We start from the raw sequence: 24,402 nt of genomic DNA, 5'->3' as shown, positions 1-24,402 counted from the left end.
AGAGCCATTCTTCAATGCTTAAGCTTGCCATCTTCTTCATTTTTATTACTATGCTATTATGCTATGCTAAGCAAGAAGAGTGGTGACAAGTGAGGAACTCTTTCTTTCTCCTATGAATGATTCTTCTTCCTCTTCCCTACCCCAATTCCCCGCTAGCTCTCTCCACCTTCGAAGGTGTTTGATGCCTTGGGACTTAGGTTTGGAATAGTTAATGCTTTTTGCAAAGTTTATGTTGTGCTCGTGATGCATAAAGCGTCATCTTCATAGCATCACCAAAGTCACAAAGAACACAAAGATTGTATTGTAACAAGTCTCTCTTGATGGGAGAATCTATAATAAAAACACCCGTTTTTGGAGGGGAGACCAACTCCAAGTAAATATGGTCCTCAACTATTGTCATGTTCTCTAAAACTCTCTCTTTTGTAAAAGTATTATTCATGCCAAGTTAATTAAGTACTATGTTCATGTTGCTAACATCAATTAAGTTCACCCTTTATAATCTCAAAGTGATTTCACAAAAATCTCACTTTAATTCTCTTAATTTCGCTATTACTATTCATGACCAAGACTGCCGGTCATACTAGTTACACTAATGGCCCACTCCCAACTTCCAAGTTTAATCTGTGGCCACATCTTCCCGTACCGTATGGAAGGTTGTCCCGTACCGTATGGAAGGTTGCTGTGGATCCACTAGTGTACCACTCGAGAGATTTGAGTTTTACAAACTTGTTGAATTTCAAAGTGAGTCACGAGTGTTGATGGCGACGCTGTTATCCTTTAGCTAGCCCGCGGAGGCATAGCAGAGGACGCAGCAGCAATGGAGCGAGCCCTATTCTCTGCTTCTTTCAAGTCGAGCTGGGCTTCTTCATCTCTGCTGTGCCCTCGCAGCCCCGCTCGTTTCTGCGACTTCGACAACCACAGGAATGCCAGGCTCCTGATAGAGCACCTTGAACGCCATAGCCCTCATCATCTACAGATCTCTTGCTTGGCTCTTCAACTTTCTGACTCTCACTCGTGCCAGGACTGGCCAAGAGCGAACGGATGCACATTTAAAGAGAATGGATCATTTGTTGCAGTGGCATCTCTGCTAAAGTTTGTACATTCGCTGCATGCAGTCAACGTGGTTACTTCCACCCACCTGTGGTCATCGAAACCAAGAGATCGGTTGTGTCATTGCTCTGCAGAGCATGGCTCTTCACTCAGTGAACCCACCGCTTTTAATTATCTGGAAGACACAATGTACTCTCAAGAACCAGGAAATGCATTGTGTGGAGATGGAGATTCTGATGAAAGCGAGCAGGTGGCTGACTCTGCGAAAAGCAGGCTTAGCAATCAAATGATCAGTGATGAAATTGTAGGAATCGAGAAAAATGAGCAGAATGGCAATCTAAATTCTAATTTTGCTTCTTCAAACGAAGCTTCTCCCTTACCAGTAAAGGAGCCAATTTATGAGGTAATGGCTGGTACGTAAAGATCTCTTATCCCCACACACACACACACACACACACACACACACACACACACAGAGAGAGAGAGAGAGAGAGAGAGAGAGAGATGAAAAGACTAGATTTATAGTTGCTTCTTGTAACACCTCCTCGACCGAGGTTTCCAAATGGCTTAGTTATTGTTTTTAAGCCATTTTACCTAGCGTAAATGAATTGTGGAAAAATATGCTAAAGGAAGCAGACGTACGTATCGATTCAAGTTGGATTTTAAATGATTCAATAGGTGTGATTCTTGTTTTAAAGTTTTTGAACTCTTCAAGAAGCCATAAATCTTCTTCTTTATGTCTCCAAACTTTTGACTTTACAACGCTATACACGAAGCTAAATTTGGAGGACCTTAAATTTAGAGTTAAGTCTCTTATTTCAAAAGTTTTTGCGTACAAGCTTCAGAACGATAGATACAAGGCATTGCTAGTAGAAAAGTCAGCTTTGAACTTTGACTTCTTATGGTTGAAAAGTAAGAATGTAGATGTAGACAAAGGAAGAAAGAGATTCACCAAGATTGTAGATGACATTGACATCATATCTTGGTTAGATTTTCTTTTGGACAATTTATATATAACCATCGACGACTCTCTTTTCACGCAAACAATTGGTATCCCTATGGGCACCAATTGTGCCGTTTTTCTTACAAATTTCTATCTTTTTACTTATGAGTTTGATTTTATGGAGCGTCTCGTCCTTGCTAACACTTGCCCAATATTTTTGCACAAGTTATGCAATGTAAGACGCTTTGTAGCTGATCCTTTTGTCCCTGACGTTCCTTCTTTTCAAGATTTTATGTACTTGAATTCGAGTTTTGTAGGCGGAGAAATTTATCCCTAGGAGTTTTGTGAACTTAACTGTACCACAAATAGTGATTGTTGTGCTTTTTTAGACCTTAAGGTTTTTCAGGCTCCCTTGGGATTAGAAGTAGATATCTATGATAAGCGCCTTGAACCAGAATATGCCAATCTAAATATCATCCGTATGTCTCACATTTCTCTTTTAGCTAAGTACGGTGTCATTTGCTCTCAACTATTTAGATTTTCTCGTCTTTGTTCTAGTAAATCTGCTTTTGTTGTTCAATCTTGTCATCTTATTTCTTTACTAGTTGAAAAAGGATACTCATTCAAAAGAATCATGAAAAATGCTCGTTCATTTTTGCATCGTAGTAAGTTTATTTTTAATGTTTCTTCCTTTGGAATGTTCAAGATAATCAATAGTAAATTCAATAGAGGTGGGGAGCTAAAAAACCCACTTATTGTTTGACTTAATAACACCTTATGTTGTTGTTTTGATCTTTAGCGCTTCTAGTATTTTTACTATAGCTTGACAAATGCTAGCCTTTATCATGGTTGAGTATGCCCATCACTTCCGGAGGGTGATAGAAACTCAGCTCGTTGGTTTTGTAGAGTACGTTCAAAGCATGAACGACCTCTATATAAACCTGCACCTACTCTTGGGCACTGACGACGTGAGTACGGATGTCATAGCTGTTGTCATGATAAAGGTGATAAAATTATTCTTCCTGGTTGGACAAGCAGTGAAGTTGAGATCACATATTGTCAAGTTTGGTTCTTTGCTCTTTGTAGGTTTGTAGTAGTATTCATTTTTCGATTTCATATTTAGCTTACCTGAGGACTCAAGAATGTGTTCCGTTAGAAGTTGTTGTGTGAAGTTTGATTTCTAGGATTAATTTTTAAGATGTCTTATCTTTTTTTGCTTAAAGTTGAGTTCTTGTTATAAGCCAAGTAAGTTGCATCAACTTATTTTACACATGCCTTTTCTAAAAACGTTTTTAAGTTAATAATGTTTTGTTGTATCTAGTTTTGTTTCGTAGCAAACAAAGTGATTTAGTTTGTTTGTTTGTTTGTTTTTGTTTTTCTTTTCTTTTCTTGTGTCTTTTGCTTTTATAGCTTTATGAGTGCTTTATTCCCTTATTCCCTCTTATAATTCGTGAGTTTAGACTATTCTGAACTTATGAAGGTATATATATATTAATGTCTTCAAAAGGCCAAAAATGACCTATGAGACCACAAAGTTATAACATAATATAATTTAATACAATGTCTGGGTACCAAAATAAAGAAAAGTTACTGAAAAAGGATACTATAGAAAACCCTAACTACTGAATGTAGGGGGTATGAGTGGGGACTATGAGTAGGTGGGTGGATGTGGTGAGTGAGGGCTGATATAATAGCTGGTACAAGGCTGATGCTGATACAAGAGCTGATATAGGAGTGATACAAGGGCTGATACAAGAGCGGACAGGGTATTCAATCCTCTGGATCACAAGAGGTCCATCATCGGTCGCTGGCGGATCTCATCAATCTCCTCCATGGTCAGTAGTCTGACCGGGTGTCGTGCATGTCAGGCCAGGGTGACCCGAATCCTATGATGTAGCCTCTGTCGATACTGTGTAGTCCTCCTCAGCCGTGGGCGTTTGGATCTCCCTAGCTCGGTCGCTCCATGAGTCAGCGTGCCTCTGGTGTGAGGAGAATGTGAGCTCTGCTGGAGTGGTTGCTCTTTTGGCTGCCCAGTGTCCTTTCTAAAGAAGTGCGTTATCCGTCTCTGAGACTAGTTAGCCTCTCCTCTAATCAAGCTCTCTCTATGTCTACGTAGCTCAAGCAAGAACAATCCCAGACATCTCTGGTCCTCATATCCCATGACTCTAGAAAGCGGTCCAAAGCCCTCTCTAACCAGGCAATGGAAGTTGCCTCGTATCTCATAGTAAACTGGGCAATGGCATATGTAGTGCAACTTTGTCTCAGACTCCATGTGACATAAGGGACATGTCTTGGCGTTTGCTGATACTTCGCTATATTTGCCGGGTCGAGACTGGTGTGAGGATGTGCGTATCTGGCCAATAGCACACCATATCCCATGAGATAAGTGGGTGTCCATGTATTTGGGCCTCATCACAAAACCATCCTTAGTGAGTTGGAGAAGACGCTCTCTATAGAAAGCCATCTTCGTGCCCAACTCCTGTGTCGGCTGTATCCAAGTCCTCCTTGTATTCAGCTGAATTAGGTCCTGGTGGATGAGCCAGGTGATCTCGAACTGTGTAAGAGTCAAAGAGGGGGCATCCAATCAGTACTGGAAGGGGCGCAATCTGTCCATGTAACTCAAACCATGATGCCATCTCCCCATACCAGCATGTCGTATCTCCTTGCATAGCTAATTGTCGAGAGGACTCGTGCTAAGCGGGCATATCTATCTCTAGGGAGGTCCCATAGACGGTGTATAAAGGAGAATGATTTGGTAGGCACCCCAACCACTAGTGGGGGGGTAGTAACTAGCTTTGCTCGAATAATGTCATGTGGTACTGAAGCCTTGGCTCTAATAAGCCGTGCGATCGTAGAGACCAAAGGCTTCTCCATGCCTTCCCATCCATCAGTGCGACCCCTCCTCCCATGATGTTCCACAGAAGGCCTCCATATCTAAACTCCATACAGCAATGCAGAAGCCACCAGAGTGTCAATAAGCCAAAGCTTCGTCCGAGGCTCTTGAAACTGAATCTGTGAACACATTTTTTCCACCGTGAGTTGGAGAAGATGCTCTCTGTAGAAGGCCATCTTCGTGCTCAACTCTTGTGTCGGCTGTATGCATGTGCTCTTGGTATCTAGCTGAATCAGATCCAGGCGTATGAGTCTGGTGATCTCTGTCCGTGTGAGAGACAGGAGGGTGCATCTAGGGAGTATTGAAGCGGAGGTAACCTATCCATGTTGAGACCATGCGATTGAAACCATGCTGTCATATGTCCATACGAACATGCTGGATCGCCTTGTAGAGCTAGTTGTCGAGATGACTCCAAGGCAAGCCGAGCGTATCTGTCCTTGGGGAGATCCCATAGACCGTGCATAAAGGATACTGATCTAGTCAATGCCTCCATCACGAGGGGGGGGGGGGCTAGCTTGGCTTGGATAATCTCATGTGGTACTGAGGCCTTAGCCCGAATCATCCGAGCGATCATAGAGACCAGAGGCCTCTCCATACATCTCCATCCATTTGTGTTGCCAGATCTCCCGTGATGGTCTACTGAGGGTCCCCATACTTGAACTCCATAGAGCATAGCTGGAGTCACTAGAGTGTCAAAAAGCCAGAGCTTTGTTCACGGTTCCTAAAATTGATGCTCTCCTTAGTGAAAACACCAGTCCATTGCAGACTACCCCAAGATAAGTATATGCATCTGTGTACTCCACAGTCTCCTAGCCATACGTAAATGTGGGTGCCAACCTCCTGACCCACTGTGGTGTGGTGTTGAACACCATAACCTTGGTTTTCCCCAGATTGACAGACAATACACTATCACGAGCAAATATATGCAGAGCATCCAAATGACGCTGCATCCCCTCTGGAGAGTTAGAAATCAGCACAATATCATCAGCATATAGTAACATCGGAATCCATGTCCTTGCTAGCTGAGCCCCCTTGTCTCTCTAACGCTCTACATAGTCCAAAAACTCATCCACATACATCCCAAAAAGAGTCGAGGATAGGGGGCATCCCTGCTTTACTACGATAGTGGAGCGGACCATGTCAGACATTCCCTCAGTGGTGCATACCCGCCTCATCACTGTCTTGTATAGAGCCAAAATACCCATATCAGCTCTGTAGGCACACCCATGTCCTGTAGTCTGCGTATAAGTCTGGCTCTCGGCACTGTGTCAAAAGCTTTGTGGAAATCCACAAAGCTACAATAGATCCTCTTGCCATGGTGTCTACCCTCCTCAATAATAGCTTTGAGTGTCAGAATCTGGTCAAGAGTGGAGAAACCTCTCTTGAAACCTGCTCGCCCTGGTGCTCTTATGCCCTCTCGCTCTGCCCATCTACTCAGCTCTTGCTCAAGAACGGATGCATACAACCTAGCTAATGTGTGACCAACCATGATGGTGCAATAATTCGTGGGAATCATGGGATTGCTTGACTTGAAAATAGGCACAATCGTAGACATACTCCAAGTCTCCGGGAAGCCTTCATACTCGATTAAACATCATAGCCAGGAGCTCTGCAAGCATATCTTTGGCATGGATGAAGTGCTCTGCTACCAGACCATCATGATCATTTGCTCTCCTTGTCTTCATCCTGTCAATGGCTTTCCTTACCCTCTCGGCAGTAAAGAAAGAACATGTCTTCGGGCATGTCTCTAGTGGGTCCGGCAGAGGTGGTTGCCTTGATGCTGTGTAGAGAGAGAGAGAGAGAGAGAGAGAGAGAGAGAGAGAGAGAGAGAGAGAGAGAGAGAGAGGGGGAGAAATGAAATGTTATATTAACGTCTTCAAAAGGCCAAAATGACCTATGAGACCAAACTGTTACAAAATTGTGAATCTGATACCATGTCTGGGTACAAAAAGACTAGAACAAAAATACTACTACTACTAGAATCCATCCTCAAATGCACTCTGGATGTCGAGAGAGTATGGCTCAAATCCTCTACTGTAGTCTCCGTCGATGCTGTGTAGCCCCTCTCCTCAATCGTGGCCGTTTGGATCTCCGTAGCTCCAGTGCTCGGACGATGAGAGTGCCGGTAGTGGTCGAATGAGTGTGGTCCGAGCTCTGCAGTGATGGTTGCTCCTATGGCTGTCCCGTATCTAGTGAAAAGAAATCTGTAGTCTATCTCTAGGACTGTCTCTCTCTAGCTCTCCTTAGTAAAGTGTCTCTATATCTGTGTAACTCAAGTAGATATAGCCAAAGACATCTCTGATCGTCATAACTCATGACCCTAGAGAAAGGACCGAAACCCTCTGTGACTAAGCAATGGAAATGGCCCCTAATCTCATAATACACTGTGCAATGACATATGTAACGTAGCTCTGTCTCTGGCTCTAGCTGGCATAAGCGGCATATCCCGTTGTTTGCTGGTATCCCTTTGAATCTACCCGTCTCAATCTCCTGCTGATGTGAGGATGTGCGTATCTGACCAATGGCACACCGCAAACCATGAGACATATGTATATCCATGTAGGTGGGTCGAATCACAAACCCATCTCCTGTGAGGTGGAGAAGATGCTCTCTATAGAAAGCCATCTTCGTACCCAACTCCTGTGGCGGCTCTATCCATGTCCTCTTGGTATCCAGCTGGATCAGGTCCTGAAGTCTAGTAATATCCACCCGTGTAAGAGACATCGAGGGTGTATGAAGAGAGTACTGGAAAGGGGGCAGCCTGTCCATGGTGAAGCCATGCATCTGAAACCATGATGTCATGTGTGCATACCAGCATGAAGTGTCCCCCTGAAGAGCTAACTGTCTGGAAGACTCAAGGGCCAGTCTAGCATATGTGTCTCTAGTAGTATCCCACAAGCTGTGCACAAAGGAGACTGATCTGGTAAGCGCCATAGGAGGGGCAGCTAGCTCTGCTCGAATGATAGCGTGGGGTACGGAGGCCTTGGCTCTAATTAGTCGAGAGATCATAGATACCAAGGGTCTCTCCATACGTCTCCAACCATCTTGGCCTATAGAAGGTCCCCATATCTGCACCGCATACAACATAGCTGAGGCTACTAAAGTATCAAAGAGCCATAACTTTGTCCGAGGTTCCTGGAACCGAACCTGCGAACACATCCTCTCCAAGCCTCCCAAGACCGCATAAGCTCTAGTCAGTCTAGTCTCTGCCGCTCTCCCCAAAGAAAATCTCGGCCTAGTGAAGACAACCGGAAGGTAAGTGTATGCATCTGTATACTCTACAATCTCCTGACCATACGTGAAAGTCGGTGCTGATCTCCTGATCCACTGTGGTGTGGTGTTAAACACCATAACCTTGGTTTTACCAAGGTTTACAGACAATCCACTATCCTCTACAAAAGTGTGTAATGCATCCAACTGTCGCTGCATACCCTCTGGTGAGTTAGAGATCAACACAATATCATTAGCATATAACAACAATGGGATCCACGTCCCTGCTTGCTGGGCACCTCTATCACTCTCTCTGTCAATGTAATTAGACACCTCATCAACATACATACCAAATAGAGTAGGAGACAATGGGCAACCCTGTTTCACCCCAATGGTGAAGTGAACTAAATCAGATATCCCCTCTGGGGTGCGTACATGTCCCAAACCCATGAGAGAGAGAGAAATGAAATGTTATATTAACGTCTTCAAAAGGCCAAAATGAGAGAGAGAGAGAGAGAGAGAGAGAGAGAGAGAGAGAGAGAGAGAGAGAGCCTTGGCTCTAATCAGCCCAAAAATCATAGATATCAAGGGTCTCTCCATATTACTCCATCCAGCACTGTCAACAGACGGCCCCCAAACCTGAAACCCGTAGTGCATAATTGAAGCTACCAAAGTGTTGAAAAGCCATAGCTTTGTTCGAGGTTCCTGGAGCTGAACCTGCGAACAAATCCTCTCTAAACCGCCTAGGGCTGCATAGGCACGAGTCAATCTAGTGTCTGCTGCCACTTTTAGTGTGAACCTCGGTCCACTAAAGACCACCCCAAGATATGTGTATGCATCAGTGTACTCCATATTGTCTTGCCCATATGTGAAAGTAGGTGCTGATCTCCTAACCCACTGTGGCGTAGTATTAAATACCATGACCTTGGTTTTACCAAGGTTGACAGACAATCCACTATTCTTTGCAAAACTATGCAATGCGTCCAAATGTCTCTGCATACCCTCTGGTGAGTCTGATATCAACACGATATCGTCAGCATATAATAAAAGAGGGATCCATGTCCCAGCAAGCTGAGCACCTCTTATCTCCTCCTATGTCAATATAATCAGAGACCTCATCAACATACATACCAAATAAAGTAGAGGACAGTGGGCATCCCTGTTTCACTCCGATAGTGGAGTGAACTATGTCAGATATCCCCTCTGATGTGCGTACATGGCCCATCACTGAACTGTACAATGCCATAATCCCCCATATCAGCTCTGTGGGTACCCCCAATTCTATAAGTCGACGCATCAATCTGGCCCTCGGTACTGTGTCAAAAGCTTTGCGGAAATCCACAAAGCTGTAGTATATCCGTCTACCATGTGCTCGACCCTCCTCAATGATAGCTCTGAGTGTAAAGACATGATCTAGTGTGGAGAAACCCCTCCTGAAACCAGCCTGCCCAGGTGCTCGTATGCCCATAATCTCTGCCCAACTGCTCAGCCTATGCTCAAGGATGGATGCATATAAACGTGCCAATGTGTGTCCTACCATGATAGTACAGTAATTCCCCGGCACTGTGGGGTCTCCTGTCTTAAAGATAGGTACAATAGTAGATAATCTCCAAGACTCAGGGAAGCCCTCACACATGACACGGTTGAATAACCGTGCAAGCATCTCTGCCAACAAATCCCCAGCATGTATAATGTGCTCTGCTACCAAACCCTCATGATCCTGTGCCCGTTTGGTCTTCATCCTGTCAATGGCCTCCTTTACCATCTCAGTGGTAAAGAAGGTGCTCGTAGCCGGACATGGCTGTGGTGGATTTGGTAGTGGTGGTTGTCCAGGTACAGTGTATAAAGATGCTGCATACTGCCCCCATATCTCTATAGAAGTAATCACTGGTGGGGGAGACTGCTCATGGAATAGACGCCAAGCCTCTCCTGAATCTCTACTAAGGAAGAGCTGATATAAATCTTGCTCCATCTGGACCAAGAAGGCTCGCTTCTTCCGTCGCACTAGTCATCGTGTAGCAATACGAGACTGTCTATATATCACAAAGTGATGACGTGGCGGACAACAAAAACCCTAATTTCTGCCAGAAACCCTAAAAGTCCTGCAAACCCTAATTTTTGCCAAAAACCCTAATTTCCGGAAATCGCGGAGGCTGATATTTAAAAAAAAAGATTTTTTTTTTTTGGGAAAATGATGAGCGACGCAAATTTCGCTTTTTTCTCTACTTAAATGAGAAAGAGAGAGAGAATACTTTTGCTTTCATGTTTTGACTCTCTGTGAGAGATAGAGAGCAATTGCTTTTGATTTGAAGCTTTTGGGGCTCTGCTTTTGGGCATCCCTTGTAACCTTTAAATTAGTGGTGAGGGCCTCACTTCTCAGGGCATCTGGACGCAGAGTCTGAGAGTGAAACCCTAACCGCTCTTTTGTACTTTGATGATTGATTAATATAAAAAGAAATACCGAAAGGGGCGCCAGTCTTTGGGGCCAATATCTCTAGGCACGGAACTCCGCCGGGCCAGTGCAAATCTATTGTGATCTGTGAATTGTTTTGAAGCGGTTATTTGGTGCTATCGCGGTTGATTCTTGACTTGGAGTGTCCAAGTCTGTTACAGTGGTATCAGAGCACGGCCGATTTCTCTTCTACGGGAAATCCGATCCCCGAATTTTTTTTCCGCGGCACCTATGGCTTTAGGCAATGATCAGTCGACTCCTTCTGCATCTGGAGATGCGGGCTGGGATCACAACGAAGATTCAGGCAGAGAGTATGGCCCGCCTTGGCCTACTTAGGCGGAGCGGCAAGAGATAGAGCATCACCAGCTGATCGGCGATGCAACAAAGATGATGCTCAATTTTGCCAAGGATCCGAAGATGGCAAAATATATGAACCAGACCTCTTTGGAAGAGGTGCAGATGGAGTGGCAGAGAACCACAACACCACTCCTGAAACCCGCTCTCAAGAAACCTTCTACCTCCAAGAAATATACGGAGAAGGAACTGGAGAACGTGGTTGATGCACGGATTGCTCAGCTTTTTGACACGCAAAAGAAAGCCAAAAAGCACGGCAAAAAGCAGAAGAAAGGCACTGACTTCCCGGGATATTTGGGTCGTCGGTCGACATTTGACAAGGCAAAGAAATTGAAGAAGCGCGTCAAGTTTGAAGACCTACCCAGTTCTTCTTCTTCTTTTTCTGACAGTTCTTCTAGCTCCTCGGATTCGAGCGAAGAAGACAGAAAAGGTAAAAAGCGAAGCAAGAAGCAACGCTTTGGAAAGGGCAAGAGAAAGGCAAAGAAGGCTAAATCTCGCCCAGAGACAGACAGTTCTACTGAGGACTCGTCTACAGACAGCTCAGATTCCGATGACGGAAAGTTTTATGCGAACAAGAAGAATTTTTACAAAGCCAACCAGTATGACTTTCTCGAAGATAAAAGCAAGAAAGTCCGAGAGTTTAAGGAAGGTGGCCACTCGATCAAGTTTGATACTTTTCAGGATACTCAGATGCTTCGAAGGCTTTGTCTTTTATACAGCAGTTTGACATCGCTTTCGCGGGAGGACGCTATTCAGAGCACTCTAAGATTCGGAGAGCTGCCTCTTACTTTAAGGGGAATGCTCATACTTGGTGGTCGACGCTTCTATTAAGCAAGACTGTGCCAGTTACATGGCTGAAATTCAAGAGGCTTTTTATTTCTTCTTGGTTGACTCAAGAATATGAACGAGATGTACGAGCTGCTTGGAACCATCTCCGGATGACCAAGAGCGATACAGTGAATTCTTATGGTGAAAGATTCTGGAGCTCTTTTCTACCCACCTCTTCATTCAAGAAGATCTCGTTCAGAGAATAGATTGAGCGGTTTACCTTGGGTCTACCTACAGAGATCCGAAATCACTGCTTGGAACAGAAGTCAGCTTCTGTTCAGGAGTTGATGAGTCATGCGAAGCGGGGCTTTGCCATTCACTCTGGCAGTCTGACCTACCCCACAGATGAGGCCATGACACAACGAGCCGAACAGACTTTTGGGAATGAAAGTAGAATGAAAAAGAGCAACCCAGAGAAAAAAAAGGATGCACGACCCAAGCTTACTCCTGAGGAGAGAGCTCGCTTCATCAGAGAGGGGAAGTGCTTTGGATGCGGGGAACATAGACATATTTCCACAAAGTGCCCTGATAAGGCACAGAAAGAACAGAATGATAAAGACGACGACAGGTCTGAGAGTTCGAGAGCAGCTGAGGAATGTGGCAGAAAAGGCATATAGAAAAGCAGAACTGGTACCACATGGCGTGGGACCTGCACCGAATCTAATGAATGAAAGTACAAACTTTGCCGCTTTCGGGGCAAAGTGAAGGATCAGGAAGCTCTTTTGAAGGAGCCAAGGCTAACTTCTTTTCACTTGGAATTGGCGGCTCGATTTGGAACTACGCCCGACAGACTGACGCCACAGGCGGAGGTAGTTTGACTGGCACCTGGATGGGATGTTGCCATTACACCGAGCATTGGCAAACTTCGTTTGCAATGACAGGGGTGTTCAGGGCACGTGAGTGACGTTCTACTCGGGATCCCTTGGTACCACAAGAACTACGCTGTGGTTGACTACCGGGCCGAGAAAGCGACTTTGATAAATGAAGGGCTTAGAGATTGTACTTGATGAACTTCAGTTTTCTCACTCATTCTTTTGGGAGAACTGAAGGATGGATAAAAGTTGAATATGTTTTGACCTGAAGAAAAGAACGCCAAGATTTTTTTCTCCACGCTCATGCCGATTGCTTTTGAGAGGGCCTGAAGATCATACCATTGATATGATATCTGGAAGCACGCCACCGAATCGGCCACCTTATCGTGTGAGCCGAGTACAGAATGAAAAGATTATGAACTCAGTGAAAGACCTCTTGGAAAAGGGTCTTGTCCAGCCTAGTACTTCACTGTATTGCTCTCCAGTGTTGTTGGTTTTGAAGAAAGACGGATCTTGGAGAATGTGCATCGATTATAGCACTCTCAACGAAATCACCATCAAGAACAGATTTCCGATTCCTAGGATCGATGATATACTCGACAGGTTACAAGGATCGTCGTGCTTTAGCAGGATTGACTTGAAGAGTGGATATCATTAGATCAGGATAGCGCCAGGAGATGTCTACAAGACAGCTTTTCGGACGACTTTTGGGTTATTTGAGTTTTTGGTGATGCCTTTTGGCTTAACCAATGCTCCTGCGACATTTAACCGGATGATGGATAGGATTTTTCGAGAGTACAGGCTATTTGTTGGCACTTTCTTCGACATCATTGTTTTCTCCAAGAATGAGGCAGAACACAGAGATCATCTGCTTCAAGTCTTTCAGGCATTACGAGATCACACATTAGTGATTAATGCTAAGAAAAGTGAATTTTTCCTACCAGAGATACATTTTTTGGGACACATTGTGTCAACAGCAGGAGTGCAAATGAACCCGGCCAAGATAGAGACTATCCGTGATTTGCCCGATTTGAGGAATGTCCATGAAGTTAGAAGCTTCTTGGGACTGTGTTCGTACTACAGGCGGTTCATACGAAAGTTTGCAGAGGTTGCTTCCCCTTTGCATACCTTGACACAGAAAGGAGTACCTTTTTCGTGGGGACCCACAGAGGTGACTGTCTTTCAGACATTGAAAGAGAAATTCACTACAGGACCATATTTGACTTTGCCGGACTTGCAGAAGTCATTTGAAGTATTTTGTGATGCTTGTGGTCGTAGTCTGGGTACGGTCTTGATGCAAGAAGGCCATGTCATAGCTTACGAGAGCCGTTTGTTCTCTAGGCCGGAGATGACAGCACAGATCTATGGGAAAGAGCTTTTGGCGGTTATCCACGCTCTTACTCAGTGGCGGCATTACCTACTCGGAGCGGATTTTACTGTCTTTACAGACTATCAGAGTTTGCGCTACTTCTTGTCACAGAAGCAGCTTTCGGAAAAGCAGATGCGGTGGGTGAACATCTTGTCACAGTTCCACTTCCAGATTGTCCATGTGCAGGGACAGAAGAATGTGGTGGCAGATGCTTTGTCTCGAAAACCGTTGGTTCTGGCTATTTCTGCGATACATCATAGGAGCTTCGAGGATATGGTCGATCAGTGTGCCACAGATACAGATTTTGCAGATATTTTCACACGGATACGGGATGGGGAGACAGTAGCTGGATACTCCCTTCGAGAAGGCTACTTGATGAAAAAGACTATGTTGTGCGTTACACAGCCGTTGAGGGAAAAGGTTATGACTGATTGCCACTGTCCACCTTTTACTGGTCACCGCGGCATTGCTACCACCATGAAAGGGGTAGAGAGAGATTTCTTTTGGCAGAGACTGAAGAAGGATGTGGAAGAGTTTGTGCGCAGTTGCTTGGTATGCCAGAAGGTCAAGTTTGACAGGCATAAGGCACAGGGATTGTTACAGCCTTTACCCATACCCACCCGCCCCTGGGAAAATATTGAAATGGATTTCATTTTTTTTGATCTCCCGAGAATACAGAATGATCACGATGATTTTCCGATTACATGGCACGCCTGAGACGATTGTCTCCGACAGAGACTCTAGATTTATGAGTTTGTTTTGGAAGGCAATTTGGGAGAACATTGGCACGCGGTTGCAGTTCTCGTCATCGTTCCACTTGCAGACTGACGGGCAATCTGAGATTGCCAATTCAGTGATTTTAGATTTATTGAAGTCTTATATCTCGCATCAGAAGACTCAATGGGAAAAGAACTTACCTTTGGTGGAATTTGCCTACAATAACACGATACACACTTCGACGGGGAAGACGCCATGTGAGATTGTTGAAACTGTTGCGAAGGTTCCATCCTTCCTGAGCACGAAAGATTAGAAATTTGAAGCGGATGAATATTCGCGAGATTTGGATACGGCTTTTGCCAAGGTTCGCGAGACTTTGCAGGAGTCTCAAGAACGACAGAAAAAGGCAGCGGATCGCCATCGTCGTGACTGGAAACTGAAGGAGGATGATTGGGTGCTCTTACTTTTGAGAAGGCACGCCTAAGAAAGAAAAAGGGAAAGGAGAGGCTTTTTCCAAAGCTTAGTATGTGATACTACGGACCTTTCCAGATTACTGACAAGATAAATGATGTCTCCTTCCGATTGAAACTGCCAGATACTTGGAGGATTCACAATGCATTGCATGTGAGTCTCTTGAAACCTGTTAAGGGTGATGTGCCTGATGATGGGGAGCCTGATGAGCAACCCAAAGTGGAAGAAAACGAGGAGATCCTTGTTCGTGAACAGATTTTGGCACATAATGATACGAAGAAAGGTAAAGTCCGAAGGCGGTTCTTGGTTAAGTTCAAGAACTTTCCTGCATTTGATGCGAAGTGGATGGAGGAGGAGGACCTAGCAGATACTCCTCGGATTGTGAAACTTTACCTCGATGTTTTGGTTTAGCATAGTCTACTCCAAACGGAACCCAGAATTCAGCTTGGCTGGAGATTTGGTGCAGTGGGATGCACAAGAGGGGAGTCACTCCACTCCTTTGTCAACAGATGCCTCGATTTTGATACTAAAGTCACTGATGTCTCTTTGAGCTTCAGGGATATTGAGAGCTGACAATATTCTACTGGATGACTTTATGAAATGGAATTCTTCATTATGATACTGATTTGTTCTTGACTTCTTGTGAGTGGAGGAACTGATAGCCGAAATGACTGCAGCATTTTGGTCTGATTGATCTCGAATAGACATGGTTGCAATAGGGGTTAGTCAATCGGACATCGATGAGGTCCCGATTGGACCTAGATGCGATTGCTAGCTACATTGCCGATAAATCATGGTCTAAGATCCGAATGAATGTTGAATGTCATGTGATGTCCTGTGATGTGACTGTCGATTTTGTACATGTGCTAGATGTGTGCCCCTAGTACGTAGGTACTAACAGTCAGTGTCTCCTAAGACGGTTTATGGCTTTTGTCGGTTTTGCAGGCGTAATCGCGGTCGATTACAATGCTTTCAAGAGGGGGTTATGTCACAAAGTGATGACGTGGCGGACAACAGAAACCCTAATTTCTGCCAAAAACCCTAATTTTCGGAAATCGCGGAGGCTGAAATTTATTTATTTATTTATTTTTTTGGGTGGAAAATGATGAGCGACGCAAATTTCGCTTTTTCTCTACTTAAATGAGAAAGAGAGAGAGAATGCTTTTGCTTTCATGTTTTGACTCTCTGTGAGAGAGAGAGAGCAATTGCTTTTGATTTGAAGCTTTTGGGGCTCTGCGTTTGGGCATCCCTTGTAACCTTTAAATTAGTGGTGAGGGCCTCACTTCTCAGGGCATCTGGACGCAGAGTCTGAGAGTGAAACCCTAACCGCTCTTTTGTACTTTGATGATTGATTAATATAAAAAGAAATACCGAAAGGGGTGCCAGTCTTTGGGGCCAATATCTCTAGGCACGGAACTCCGCCGGGCCAGTGCAAATCTATTGTGATCTGTGAATTGTTTTGAAGCGGTTATTTGGTGTTGTCGCGGTTGATTCTTGACTTGGAGTGTCCAAGTCTGTTACACTATAGGTGATCACTCCCAATGTAAGCTCGCACTGTATCTGAGCTCTACTCTGTCGACACTCCTCATCATACCAGCTGTTCTGAGGCATGTGCCCAGAACGACGTCTCTGACCAGGCTGAGTGTGTGGGTATGCCTCTGTCGCTGCCCCATGTAATGTCACTATCAGCATAGATGTGATCTCCTCCACTGTGTATACTGGCTCTGATGTGCATAAAAGCCTACGTATCTCCTCTGCATAGACCGAGTCAGTCTCTGGTGTAAAAGTATAGCGTGGATGTCTACCACCCCATGAGGCCTGATGTCACAAAACGGGAGCGTACACGAGCACTCAGAAATCTGAAAAATATAATACTTTGCAAACATGAGAGAAGGGAGAAGATCGACACAGTATTGGGGACCAGAAGATGGGCTGGTCCCCCCCCCGTTAAGAGTATTCTTTATTCAGGGAGAATTCTTATACAAACACGAGAACCAGAGGAAACCCCTCCGTTCTGTAATCTTAGACCCGAAGGTCGTGCTTTCTCGTAAAGGGCTTGGGCACAAAGCCGTTCCTTCCCGTAAGGGACTTAGACGCGAAGCCGTACTTTCCCGTAAGAGACTTAGGCGTGAAGCCATACTTTCCCGTAAGACGGGAGATTCTTGCAAGACAAACCATACAAAGCAACAATTCTCAATGCGTATCAACACTGTATACCTGTCGCTCCTTACTCGGAAAAGCGACCTCCGTACTCAGTCGTCACACGAACACTTGCAATTTCCGTCGCCAACACGTGCTCCAGAATCCCAACGCTAGCACTCTGCTGCTTTTGGCGTGTCCTCAAACTGGAACGCTTGCTGCCCTTATATAGGGCATGGCACCCGGCGGGAATAGAACCGAAAAAGTAGAACTTTTGCGCCCTAGAGAGATGAGAGAGAGAGATCGCTAGTGCTGGCGCTTTTTAGAGAGAGGAGAGAGAGAGATCGCAGATTTAGTCCATGCATAGGTTTTTAGCGCTGGTTTTTCAGAGCCTTGCTTTATTTTATTAATAAAAAGGGCTGGTCACTTAAAAGTGACCGGCCACTTTATAAAATAAAGTGTGAACCTGTTCAAATTTTAAAAACTCACTTAGTTAGTGAAAACAATGCTACACGAACATATTCCAGGCGTCCCCGGGTGCAGGATACGACACAGATGCAATGCAGACACAGACTCCTCGCGGGAAAACATCTGCCCTTCCGCGACTGTTCCTGCTTTTCGTAAAAAGCTTCATTGAACCCATCTTTCTTCTTGTGCTTGCGTTCTTACGCGTATTTTCTTACTCAGTTCGGATTTCCTCCTTAGCCTACGGGATGCCCCCTTACTGATGCACCCGTCACCCATCATGTGACGCATCAGGGGCACTCGTAACCCGGCCCTTTCCACCGAACTTACGGAAACTCCTTCGCGATGTTTACTGTCACCCATCAAATGACACATTAGAGTTGTCCGTTCTTGATGACACTTCCTGTAGCTACAATCTTTTAACAGCTCTTAGTGTACACAATAAAATATCCTAGAAAAAGAGATTAATCATTAAAAAAATTAAGAAAATAGTCCAATTAGCAACATCCCTCTGGCTTCGAAACAGTTGACCTGAACTGTAGTGCTTGGACATATACCTCCAGTATCTCGGGATAAGCTGCTAATTCTTCCTGCGTCATCCACTGAGCATCTAGATTCGAATAGTTCTTAAACTTAACCAAATACTTCCGTGTTATCTTTCCGGATTTGAGAGACCGCTCCTGATGACTTACTATGTGCTCCGGTTGGAGTATTTCTTCTGTTTCCTCAACCTCAAGAGGTTCCTCAGCACTAGGTTGGCTCGGAGGCGGTCCCACATACGGCCGGAGTAAACTGACATGGAAAGCATTATGGATCCTCCAATTAGGCGGTAGCTCTAATCGGAAGGTGACATCATTCACTCGCTCAGTGATCTTAAACGGCCCATAATAACGGGTAGAAAGTTTTACCACCTTCCCCTTATGAGACGCTTGTTTCTTAAGTCTTGCCTTCTCAAACTTGAGTAAGACTAACTGTCCGACTGTTAAGTCGAGATTCCTCCTGTGCTTGTCTGCAGCTTTCTTATGCTTTTCTTGAGAGTGTAAAATAGCTCTCCTAACTTGCCTGTAGGCTGTGTCTAAATCCCGAACAAATTCATCTGCTGCAAAGATCTTATCCTTAGTTAAAAGGATGGGTGGAAGCAAAGGCTTACCATAGAGAATCTCAAAAGGTGCTTTCCCCGTCGATGAGTGTATGGTATTGTTATACGCATACTCGACAAGAGGAAAATATTTATCGCAGTCAGATTGCCGGCCTGACACATAAGCTTTTAACATATCCAATACTGTAGAATTGGCTATCTCACTTTGCCCGTCCGTTTGAGGATGGTAGGCAGATGAAAAATTCAGCTTCGTACCAAGATTATCCATCAAGGCACGCCTAAGTCCCTTACGGGAAGGAACGGCCTTGTGCCCAAGCCCCTTTACGGGAAAGCACGACCTTCGGGTCTAAGATTACAGAACGGAGGGGTTTCCTCGGGTTCTCGTGCTTGTATAAGAATTCTCCCTGAATAAAGAATACTCTTAACGGGGGGGGACCAGCCCATCTTCTGGTCCCCAATACTGTGTCGATCTTCTCCCTTCTCTCATATTTGCAAAGTATTATATTTTTCAGATTTATAAGTGCTCGTGTACGCTCCCGTTTTGTGACAGTGGTATCAGAGCTCGGACTCCTCTCTTTCTCTGCAAAGAAGGACGATTCCGGGAAGAACGGGAAGAACCATGTCGAGCCAAGGGAGAAGCGTTGAAGAGGAGCTTCAACAAGTGCAAGCTCAGCTTGCAGATTTGCAACAAATCTTAGTGTTGCCAGATGGCCAAAAGCTCTTGGGCGGAATGAAGAAAACGAATGGAACGGATGCAGCCAAGCATCCAGACAACACTGTTGGCGTGAGACCACAGGAGGCAAGAGAAGAAGAACGTGCCGAGGTGCACAAAGGATCTTCGGATCGGAATGAACGGCCTACTCCAAGGAAAGGCCAGGAAAAAGCGCTCTCTTTGCTAGACGAGAGCAAGGACATCTCTATCTCATCTCCATCCTACTCTCCTGATTATACTTCTACTTCTCGATCATCTAGATAGAAGAAGGAAGCCGCTACTACTACTACCCTGCATCAACCTAAAGATAAGCCTCGATTCAAGAAGCATGGTCGCAAGTCTCAACATCGCATGAGAGTCTTCAAATCGGGCGACAAGGACATCAAGTTCGAAACCTACAACGAACGGAGAGACATCTCCAAAGCACTGTCCTTCATCAGGCAGTTTGAAGTCGCCTTTACCAATGGGCACTTCACAGAAAGATCCAAATTACGCCATGTGGGGATGTACCTCAAGGAAACGGCAAGTAATTGGTGGTTAGCCAAGATTCTGGAAGGTTCTCAGGCCAGAACTTAGGAGAGCTTCAAATCTGAATTTTATGAACAATTTCTTCCACCTGACTTCGAGCAGGACATACGGAAGGAATGGGACTGGCTTGCCCAGAAGGAACATGAAAGAGTAACGACTTATGTGGACAAGTATTGGTCAGTTCTTCTAAAGGTCACTCCCTTCATGAAGATTGCCGACGAGGAAAAGAAACGAAAATTCGAAGCGGGTCTCCAACCGCAGCTTCGAAAGAGTATGAAAGTGTATCCGCATGATACTTTTCAGAGGACGATGGAGTCAGCAATCATTGATTGGGGATTTGCACTCAACTGGGACGCCCAGAAAAATGGAGCATAGCACTTACCGTGCAAGACAAAGAGGGGTCTACGATGATCATGGGGGCCAAGGAAGAAAACGTCCTCCATCTAGGGACGATGATCATTCTAAGAAGCCAGAGGGCAATGGCAAGCGAACTAAGTATCTTTCTCCTACTCAACTTCAAACTTTCAGAGAGGAAGGAAGATGCTTCTACTGTGGCGAGAAAGGACATATGAAACCGGATTGCCCGCTAAAGCAGCAACGGCAAGAACAAGCCTCTAAAAGGCAAGAGAAAGCAAGGAAGGAACCCGCACCGCCAAGCTCGAACTCAATTCCAGATGTTCAAGGAAACACAGAAACGGAGAAAGGGAAGCGTCAACTTCTGAAGGGCTGGGGGTCTTTGAACAACCAGCGAGTACTGATTCTTTATGATCCAGGATCCACGGATAACTTCATCTCCCTGGATACTGCGGAACGTTTGTGCCTCACGCCGGCTTAGCTTGGCACACCGGTTACATCCGGATCGGCATTCGAGGGGTTGACAACCAATGCAACTCCCGTGCAAGGACAACTCAATCTTCGGATTGGCGAGTACAAGGACCGCGAATCATTTTTGATGGCACCCATCGAGGGATGTGATATCATCTTGGGTATGCCATGGCACTTCCACATGACACCTATTCCCGATTATGTGGAAAAGACCCTCACGTTTGATCATGGGGGTAAGAAAATAAAGATTCATGTTGATGTAGGAGATTGGCAATTCCCAACTGTAAGCCATATCTCCATTAAGAAAGAAATGAAGAAGTGTGTTTTTGCTTACTTGATCTTCGCACGTGAGAAGGATAAAACTAGTAGGGACTCTCTCTCTAGTCTGGAAATTAAGCGTCTTCAATTTATTGAAAAGTACAAAGATTGTTTCACGGAAACACTTCCTGATGAACTCCCTCCGGTACGCCCGAAAGATCACCGCATAGATCTCATACCGGGTAGCTCGCCTCCCAACCAACCGCCTTATCGGGTGAGTCTTGCTCAGCAAGAGGAAATTTTGAAGCAAGTTAATGAGCTTCTAGAGAAAGGGTTAGTACGGCCTAGTGCTTCACCCTACTGCTCTCCAGTTTTACTGGTGCAGAAGAAAGATGGCACGCTTCGAATGTGCATAGACTATAGGTCTTTAAACAAGATCACGATCAAGAATCGCTTTCCGATCCCTCGGATTGATGATATACTTGATAAGTTGCAGGGTGCAAGTGTCTTTAGTCGCATAGACTTAAAGAGTGGGTATCATCACATACGGATCGCCCCTGAGGATGTCCATAAGACTGCTTTTCGCACAACCTTTGGACTATATGAATTTTTGGTAATGCCTTTCGGCTTGACCAATGCTCCTGCGAAGTTCAATCGCATGATGGACCTCATTTTCAGCCCGTATCGAGCTTTTACGGGAGTATTCTTTGACGACATACTCATCTTCTCTAAGTCAGAAGAGGAACACCGGAAGCACTTAGACCTGGTGTTTCAAGAATTGCGAAAGCATGAGTTGCATGTGAATGCAAAGAAGAGCGAGTTCTTTCTCTCAGAGATACACTATCTCGGCCATATAGTCTCTCTCAATCAAGTGAGTATGGATCCTGCCAAGATCCGAGTGGTCGAAGATTGGCCTACTCCCACTACGGTACATGATGTACGTAGTTTCCTGGGATTATGTTCATATTATCGAAGGTTTGTCCGAGGATTTGCTCATGTAGCAGGACCACTTCATGATTTGACAAAGAAGAAGATTCCTTTCAGATGGGGATCGAGACAACAAGGAGCTTTTGATCGGCTCAAGTACTTGCTAAGCCATGGACCTATTTTGATAGTGCCTGACTTAAGGAAACCATTTGAGGTTCACTACGATGCTTCAGGCGATTGCATCGGAGCAGTGTTAAACCAAGAAGGCCATGCAGTGGCCTACGAAAGCAGACGGATTAAAGATGCAGAGTTGCATGCATCAATCTACAAAAAGGAACTCACGGCTGTGATTCACACCTTATCCAACTGGAAGCACTATCTTCTAGGAGCGGATTTTGTGATCAAGATTGATCACCAGAGCTTGCGATATTTTCTTACGCAAAGGAAACTATCTGAGAAGCAGATGAGATGGGCAAACTTTTTGTCCATGTTTCACTTCCAGATCCTTCACACGGCTGGGAGTAAGAATGTGGTCGCGGATGCATTGTCTAGGCGGCCAAGGGTGAAGGCCAACCCTCTTGCTTGTGTTTGGTGGCATGGTGACTCTTCTTTATAAGTCTCGAATGATGATCTCTCTTATAATCTCTCCATCATTGGGCACAAGTATTCAATCTTCTCTTGGGATATTTCTCATGCACCTACTGTTTTGTGCCTACGATGAGCCTTGTTCTTGACTACCTTGCCCATATCTAGAGGAGCACCATGAATGCCCTGGCCTGTGTGGGTGTTCATGCATGTTTCTCACCCACACTTTGACTTATCACAACCTTGGAGAGTATTTTTGTTGGTGTGTGCATGCTCTTCGGCGGTTTGTTTTGTGTGTGCCATGGGGTGTTGTGGGAGATCACCTGTGAGAATGAGAGAAAACAAGTTTAAAAAATCAATATTATATTTATAAGGGCTTAATTTTAAAAGGGCCCTTTTACACTATAATTTATTTAAAAGCTTTTATTGGTTGGTTGGGAGGCGAGCTACCCGGTATGAGATCTATGCGGTGATCTTTCGGGCGTACCGGAGGGAGTTCATCAGGAAGTGTTTCCGTGAAACAATCTTTGTACTTTTCAATAAATTGAAGACGCTTAATTTCCAGACTAGAGAGAGAGTCCCTACTAGTTTTATCCTTCTCACGTGCGAAGATCAAGTAAGCAAAAACACACTTCTTCATTTCTTTCTTAATGGAGATATGGCTTACAGTTGGGAATTGCCAATCTCCTACATCAACATGAATCTTTATTTTCTTACCCCCATGATCAAACGTGAGGGTCTTTTCCACATAATCGGGAATAGGTGTCATGTGGAAGTGCCATGGCATACCCAAGATGATATCACATCCCTCGATGGGTGCCATCAAAAATGATTCGCGGTCCTTGTACTCGCCAATCCGAAGATTGAGCTGTCCTTGCACGGGAGTGACATTGGTTGTCAACCCCTCGAATGCCGATCCGGATGTAACCGGTGTGCCAAGTTGAGCCGGTGTGAGACACAAACGTTCTGCAGTATCCAGGGAGATGAAGTTATCCGTGGATCCTGGATCATAAAGAATCAGTACTCGCTGGTTGTTCAAAGACCCCCAGCCCTTCAGAAGTTGACGCTTCCCTTTCTCCGTTTCTGTGTTTCCTTGAACATCTGGAATTGAGTTCGAGCTTGGGGGTGCGGGTTCCTTCCTTGCTTTTTCTTGCCTCGTAGAGGCTTGTTCTTGCCGTTGCTGCTTTAGCGGGCAATCCGGTTTCATATGTCCTTTCTCGCCGCAGTAGAAGCATCTTCCTTCCTCTCTGAAACTTTGAAGTTGAGTAGGAAAAAGATACTTAGTTCGCTTGCCATTGCCCTCTGGCTTCTTAGAGTGATCATCGTCCCTAGATGGAGGACGTTTTCTTCCTTGGCCCCCATGATCATCGTAGACCCCTCTTTGTCTTGCACGGTAAGTGCTATGCTCCATTTTTCTGGGCGTCCCAGTTGAGTGCAAATCCCCAATCAATGATTGCTGACTCCATCGTCCTCTGAAAAGTATCATGCGGATACACTTTCATACTCTTTCGAAGCTGCGGTTGGAGACCCGCTTCGAATTTTCGTTTCTTTTCCTTGTCGGCAATCTTCATGAAGGGAGTGACCTTCAGAAGAACCGACCAATACTTGTCCACATAAGTCGTTACTCTTTCATGTTCCTTCTGGGCAAGCCAGTCCCATTCCTTCCGTATGTCCTGCTCGAAGTCAGGTGGAAGAAATTGTTCATAAAATTCAGATTTGAAGCTCTCCCAAGTTCTGGCCTGAGAACCTTCCAGAATCTTGGCTA

General features: G+C 45.0%; 1 protein-coding gene and 1 pseudogene across 1 annotated transcript in view; both read left to right on the top strand.

Annotated features, from left to right (window-relative positions):
• Nucleotides 1–726: 726 nt before the first annotated feature.
• Nucleotides 727–24,402, top strand: part of MGT10 (magnesium (Mg) transporter 10) — a 34,688-nt gene continuing 11,012 nt past the window's right edge. The window contains exon 1 of the mRNA XM_086492248.1: nucleotides 727–1,453. Coding sequence (XP_086348374.1) covers nucleotides 818–1,453 — 636 coding nt within the window. The 5' untranslated portion in view covers nucleotides 727–817. The remainder of the gene's footprint in view (nucleotides 1,454–24,402) is intronic.
• Nucleotides 1,942–3,097, top strand: LOC147432288 (uncharacterized; annotated as a pseudogene).

Source organism: Adiantum capillus-veneris, chromosome 20 (assembly GCF_014529385.1).
Source record: "Adiantum capillus-veneris isolate H3 chromosome 20, ASM1452938v2, whole genome shotgun sequence".
NCBI classification, from domain to species: Eukaryota; Viridiplantae; Streptophyta; class Polypodiopsida; order Polypodiales; family Pteridaceae; genus Adiantum; species Adiantum capillus-veneris.
The sequence above is the reverse complement of the archived record's forward strand: the minus strand, read 5'-3'. Positions and strand labels throughout refer to the sequence as shown.